This window comes from Nematolebias whitei, chromosome 21 (assembly GCF_014905685.2).
Source record: "Nematolebias whitei isolate Nwh7 chromosome 21, NemWhi1, whole genome shotgun sequence".
Taxonomy (NCBI): Eukaryota; Metazoa; Chordata; class Actinopteri; order Cyprinodontiformes; family Rivulidae; genus Nematolebias; species Nematolebias whitei.
Genome location: NC_056518.1, coordinates 33625195 through 33632275, shown reverse-complemented (window position 1 = coordinate 33632275; position 7081 = coordinate 33625195). Strand labels below are relative to the sequence as shown.

General features: G+C 49.3%; 1 protein-coding gene across 2 annotated transcripts in view; it reads left to right on the top strand.

Moving 5' to 3' along the window:
- mapre3a (microtubule-associated protein, RP/EB family, member 3a) overlaps positions 1 to 1048 on the top strand; it is a 13004-nt gene extending 11956 nt beyond the window's left edge. For both annotated transcript variants that reach the window (XM_037695230.1, XM_037695229.1), the window contains exon 7: positions 630 to 1048. In XM_037695230.1, coding sequence (XP_037551158.1) covers positions 630 to 698 — 69 coding nt within the window. In that variant the 3' untranslated portion in view covers positions 699 to 1048. The remainder of the gene's footprint in view (positions 1 to 629) is intronic.
- Positions 1049 to 7081: the final 6033 nt, after the last annotated feature.

Below are 7081 nucleotides of genomic sequence, written 5' to 3'. Positions count from 1 at the left end.
CAGGTGTAGTTTCTATAGTCCTGGTGTAGTTTTTATGGTCCAGGTGTTGTTTCTATAGTCCTGGTGTAGTTATTATGGTCCAGGTGTATTTTCTATAGTCCTGGTTTAGTTATTATGGTCCAGGTGTGGGAAGATAAATGTTAATGTAAAAAGGTTAACGTCAGTGATATCTGTATGTGATATCAGCAGCAGAATGAAGAAATGTGGTCAATTTGTTCTCCAGCAGTCTAAGCCTATAGCAGCATAACTAAGGGATAACTCAGAAACCCAAGCCAACCCTAACTATAGGATTTATCAAAAAGGAAAGTCTTAATCCCTGTCTTAAAACTGGACAATGTGTCAGCTTCATGGACAGAAACTGGAGTTGGTTCTACAAGAGAGGAGCCTGAGAACTGAAAGATCTTCCTCCCATTCTGTTTTCGGAAACTCTAGGAACCACAAGTAAACCTGCAGTCTGAGGGCGAAGGTTTCTGTTAGGAAAACGTGGAACAATAGGATTTGACAGGGAGTCGATGGAGAGAAGCTAACATTTTAAACTAGTTATTAAAAGTTCTGAATCCTTTTGGTCATTTCGTTAAAATAAATTGCTCAGATGTTCATTTTAATCTTTTTTTTTTTTTGTATCTCAGGAAGGTTTTGCCCCTCCAGAAGACGAGGACCTCGATGATCAAGCTCACCTGGACCAGGATGAATACTGAATCTCTTTGGCTCCCACCCAGACCCCATCATCTTCCATCTCTCCTCTGTTTGTCCTCATTTATTTCTCCGCTCTGCACGCGTCCTAGAGAAACTCATTATTCGTGACTTTCTCACATGCATATCTGTTGGTAACCTGCCCCGTCGCCCTCGAACTGTTCGTACGCAGCGACTCTGCATCCCCGTCGTCTTCACGTCCGCACTAACACAAACACAAACACATCCCAGACATTTCAGCACGAGTAACCAGAAAATCAAGAGAACCTGGGATGAAGGTTGTTGAAACAATCAACGAGTCTGTAAATATCACCAACATTTTTATTTTTCAAAATAACGTCTTTGCTTCTTTTGATTAATTTATTTGCCTTTTTTTGTGCTGATGTAACTTATTCTGGAGCACAGCTCCAAAGTGCCATCAGGACACTCCTTGAGCCACTAAAACTTTTAATAACTATTTATTAATTTATATTTTATTCACACTAACTTTCTGTAGCAGGACTGTTGCGAGCCTACTGTATGTGAACCGAGACGAGGCGTGTTATTAAGGTTAACGCTCGAGTCTAAAATCAAGCTTTGAGTTTTTGTTACGGCGGCTGAAAGCAGGAACGTTGTTTGGTGTGAAGACTCACAGCTGTGCAGACCGAAGGTTTCTGAGCATGAGAATGTTACACACTGACTGTGAATGAGTGGTATGTGAAGTTTGTCTCATGTTGCACGAGGATTATTGCCACTATAAATAACTTTTAGGCTGAGAAAAGCTGCCTGCAGACCAACAACACGGTTATGTAGCAGTTTAGCATGTTTGTAACTCGAGCGCACAAATTCAATAAGAACAACATTTTATTTTGTTTTTTGTTGTTGAAAAGTTTTTACATGAAATTTTAAGTATTTGTTGCCGGAAGGAAAGTTACTTAAAGATTTGTCCCCTGTTGGCAGGTCATCATTGAGTGTGTACTGACTCATGCTACTGTTTTTATTTACATTTTAAAAACTGTTTGTTGTCAGCTCTCTGCTACATGCATTTATCGATCGCGTCTACAGAACACTCATTTTTTGAGTTTTCAGTAAATAAACTGTTGTTGAAAGTAATTTCTTCCGGGTGTTTTGTGTGAAAGTTTGAGATGCTTGAATGTTTTGAGTCGCAGAACACACTCAATCACTTCTTCTCTGACTGACAAACAAATTAAGGATCTGATGTTTAAAAAAACTAATGCATATTCATTCATTCATTCAATATTTATTTCTACAAGTTGGTCTCACTGAGTCATGAGGACTCATTTACAAGAGAGACCGGATTTAAACAGACAACATAAAGTACGAACAACAAACTACAATAAAATGCAATTAAAATAAATGTTATAAAACACTATATCACCTGCTGACTTCCATGCTGTGCTTTTAGACTAAGATCATGTTATGAGAAGAAACGAGAGTTGTAGCCCTTTGGGCTGATGTTAATTAGCTGTTCCAGCCATCTTGAACTGAATTCACTCCAACATACGATTGATTATTGATGGTTTCATTAAAGTTCGCCCAGCGGTTCTTGAGCTATTTTGTTAACACAACAGCACAATTATTGAAAAGTTATGAGACTACTGTGATCCTTGATAAATGTGTGAAGTCCTGCACCTTGATCGTCATGTTCAGTGTTAACAAACCAAATCCTCAATGTCTGTATGTACAGGGGGATTAGCTCAAATGGTAGAGTGCTCGCTGCGCATGGAATGAAGGAAAGGAGCAGAAACGTGCAGTTTGATAAATCTGAATATTCTATTTCGTATAGGCTTCGCCCTTTAAGAGCTGTCGCTTAGTGGGTTTTATCCCGTCATGCGAAACATTACACTGAAAAGTTTAGCCCACGCCCACCTGCTGTGTGGGCCCCACCCGGTCCGTGTAAGTTATGTTAAGAACGGGTAATCGGCTCCCAATTTTCTTCAGCAAGCTAATAACACTGACGTTCAACAAGATGTCAAGCTCCAACACCATCTGCTTGTGTCCGTCCTGCAAGACCAGCTACTTGCTCAGTTTTGACCGGCACGACACCTGCGAAGGATGCCTGGGTCCCCGCCACATCGCCCGCGCTTCCTCCTGCCGCCTCTGTGACGACCTTCCTCCGGAGGAAAGGCAGAGGAGAGTAGCCTTGTTTAAGGCTAACATCGAGGACTGCCTGTCTGTGGCGGGAGACTGTTTGCTGGACGATGCAATCGACTTCTTCGACGCCGGCTCTCGGAGTGAATCGGATGGCTCCTCTGGGACAGGCGACGTCAGCAGCAGCCCCGATGTTCGCTCCCTCCCGGAGAGCGTAGTGTTGGAACAAGGGGGGCCGAGCGGATGCTCAACCCCTCTGGGCTTTCCCGCCTCAACGGCCACATCGCTCCCTGCTGTCGGTGCCCTCCTCTCGGAGCTGCCCGACATTATCCGGGAAGCTGCTGACACAAACGGACTTTCCGTCCCTCTCCTCCCCCCGCCCAGATCGGATGATTTAGTGGGAAGGTTTGGCTTCACTCCGGCTCGCCGCCCTGATCTGGCCTCGGTTTCCAGCGGTGGCATCCTATTGGAACGAGGCCGCGGCCGGTCCTAGTAAATTGAGAGCGCCCGTCTCCACTTTTGCTCCCATCACCAGAGTGGAGGGGTTCACAGAGCGGAACTTTCCCTCTGTACCCACCCTGGAGCCGAGCTTGGCTGAAGCTTTCGGAGCGAAGCTGTCCAGGTTGGAGCAGCGTCCCGTCCCTCCTGGGAAACATGACCAGACGGTGACCATGCTTTCCAATCGAGCTCACCAGTGTGCGTTTCAGGCAGCCGCAGCAAACAACAACGTGGCGCTGTTGGCGTATAGCGTGTCCAAGAGGCTGGAGGCCGCAGATCTGCCTGAGGAGACGAAGAGCTCCCTTTGCAAGGCATCTGACACCATTCTCAACATGTACGCCTCTTCTGCGGTCTGCCTGTCCAGAATTGCAGTGTGGATGACAACGATTCAGAGGTCCACCTGGCTCCGTCATTCCTCCTCTCTGCCGGAAAAACTGCAGAGACCTGATGGAGGGCCCCATCACGGTGGACGAGCTGTTCGGGAGCAGTTTCAAGGCCATGTTGGAAAACTCCAAAAAGTCGGAGGAGGTGTCAGAGACCGTGCGCCACCTCATCAAGCCGCGCGACTCATCCCGCCCCCCGGCCCGCTGGAGGGATTGTTGTGAGCAGAGACAGCAGTAACGACGTTCCACGGCCACGGCAGCGTTGTCTCACGCAGCTCCACTGCCAGCTCCGCCCGTCAGAGACCAGCCCTCTTCATCCTGGCAACCGGCAGTTCAGCGTTTTCTCAGAGATCGCCAACAAATCGCAGAGCTCATGGGGGGAAAGATTCAAAAAATGACGATCTGCGGAGGGTCTGTGTAAAAATGACGCGAGTGCTGAAATAAAACATGAACATCATTCAATGATTAAAGTGTCTGTTTTTAGCCAGTCTGTAAGTTCGGATGAACTCACAGTGGCTGCGCACACATCCTCCACACAAAACGAGCCGGTGTCCTTAAAAAAAGGGTTTTCAAAATCACCGTTGCTCCAAAATGAGACGGGACGCTCGCATGACACAACAGTCGTAAACGATATAACTCGTTTTCAGCCCAAGCTGCACACTCCTCACTCGCGCGACGCGAACAGCCTTCACCCAAACGGCGCTGCGTTGATGAAGGCGCGCACATAACTCCCCGGCGTTCACCGGCTCACATCGGGATAAATGTGAGACCGCAAGACAGGTCCGGTGAGAGACCTCGCTCTCAGCAAGAGCGACACGCGCCTCACCGAAGCAAACGCATGCCTCCGCAGCGCGTGCAGCCTTCACTCACCGCTTCCCAGCGCTCGCCCACTCACATCAGCATAAACGTGACACAGCTGAGCAAGCCCAGTAACGAACCTCGCTCCCGGCGAGAGCGGCGCGCGTCTCACCAAAAAAAGTGTGCTCCCGCGGGGCTCGCAGCCTTCACTCCAACGGCACAGCGTAGATGAAGTCGCGCTCACTGCTTCTCAGCACTCGCCCGCTCATGTCAGCATAAATGCGAGATCGCAAAGTGAGCCCTGTGTAGGACCCTGCTCACAGCAGGAGCGACACGCGTTTCACCGCAGTAGTGTCAAACGCGCGCCTCCGCGGCGTCATCAGTTTTCACACGCCTCTCCTCAACACATGCCGGTCCACATAGACATGAATGTGGACCCACGGTCCGAGCGCAGCACACAGGCGCGCTCAGAGCCCTTTCGAGGAAGCCTCACCTTGGGTCACGCGGAACACATTCCCACGACACATGACGGCGGTCGAGGCGGTGGACTGGATGACATCCGTACAAAACATAACTCATCACCTAAACGCGCGCCCACTCCACAAACGTTATGCAGAATGGCTGCGAACATGCTCACCAGACAGATGGATGACCAGGTTAAGCAGGGGTTACACACTGCAATTTGCAACCAGACCCCCTCCGTTCGGAGGAATTTTAGAGACGGTCCTGTCATCACTAGACCAAGTCTCATTCCTAAAGGCAGAAGTCCAAGAACTTCTGGTAAAAAAGGTGATCTCCAGGGTTCCGACAGAGAGGAAAACACAGGTTTTTACTCACGTTACTTCCTGGTTCCCAAACGGACCGGAGGAACGAGACTGATTTTGGATCTGTCAGTTTTCAACAAGGCGATCATGGACATACCGTTTCACATGTTGACAACCAGACAACTGTTGGACAACATCCAGAGAAATGACTGGTTTGTTTCCATCAACCTGAAAGACGCCTACTTCCACATACCGATCATCCCAAAACACAGAAAATTCCTGCATTTCTCCTGTCAAGGGATGACGTATCAGTACAACAGGCTGCCGTTCGGGTATTCCCTCGTGCCTCGTACATTCTTAAAGTGTGTGGAGACGGCCCTGCAACCGTTTCAGAGCAGGGATGAGAGTTTTGTTTTACCTGGACGACCTGCTACTGCTGTCACGCTCCAGACGGGAAGCAGCGATGCGGGCTCAGGTGTTGACATCACACCTGTTAAATCTGGGCTTCGCCATAAATTGGAAGAAAAGCTCGATTCTCCCGGCCCAGACGATTGTTTATCTGGGAGTGGAGCTAAACTAGACCACCATGTGGGCTCGTTTATCACAAACGAGAATCGACACTCTAAAAGATCAGCTCCGCCATGTAAGACCTGGCAGAGTGGTAACAGCTGTTTTTGTCATGAAACTTTTAGGAACAATGTCGTCAGCTCACACAGTGGTCCCGCTGGGTTTATTCCACATGAGACGCCTCCAGAGATGGTTTGCTCGTCTGCGCGTGGATCCAGTAAAACAAAAGAGACGGATGATCATTGTTCCTCCCTCCGTGAGAGCAGACCTCCGACACTGGGGAAACACCCTGGCTCTGTCGGAGGGAGTCCCCGTCAGCAGACCCACGTCACACGTGTCAGTCTTCACAGACGCGTCGCTGTCAGGTTCGGGGGGACATGCCTATCTCGAGCTGTAGGGGCGTTGTGGCCCCATCACACAACAGTTCACATAAATGTTTTTGAGTGTCGCACGGTTCTGAACGTGATTCAACACTTTGCTCCTGTGCTGCAGAATCAACACGTTTTGATTCACACAGACAACAAGGTCACTGCTGCATATATAAACAGGCAGGGGGGTGTGCACTCAGCCCAGATGTTACACATTGTGGGGCAGATGCTGTGTTGGGCATACCAAAATCTGTTCTCCATCATAGCAGTGTACATCCCCAGTGTTCTGAACAAAGGGGCAGATGTGATGTCCAGGGGCAGTCCACGTCATGGGGACTGGACTCTCCATCCAGATCTGATGGCTCAGACGTGGCAGAAATTTAGCAAAGCAGCTGTGGACCTGTTTGCGACACGAGAAAACGCTCAGTGTCAACTATGGTTTTCACTGAGCCCACGAGACAAACCACCGCTGGGGGTGGACGCGTTTGCTCACAGCCCATGGCCCAAAACGCTTCTGTACGCGTTTCCCCCACTTCCTCTGATTTTACGGTTTTTGAACCGAGTTCAGGAGGAGGGATTGACAGCTCTCCTGGTAGCTCCCGAGCGCGTGAATGCACCATGGTTCCGAGTTCTACAACGCCTGCTATCGGGGCGCCTGTGGAAACTGCCGTAGAGGAAAGACGCTCTCCTCCAGGCAGGAGGAGCAATCAGGAGTTACCCAGAAATAGGCCAGCACCTGTGGGTCTGGTCGCTGAGCGGATCCGCTTAGAGAGGATGGGTCTCCCGCAAGATGTAGTGCGCACAATCCAGGATTCACATGCTGCATCTACCACAGCGCTGTACACATCAAAGTGGGCAGCTTTTCAGCGCTGGTGTACAGAGAAAAGTGTAGAGGCCACCTCATGTCCATTAGGCGGCG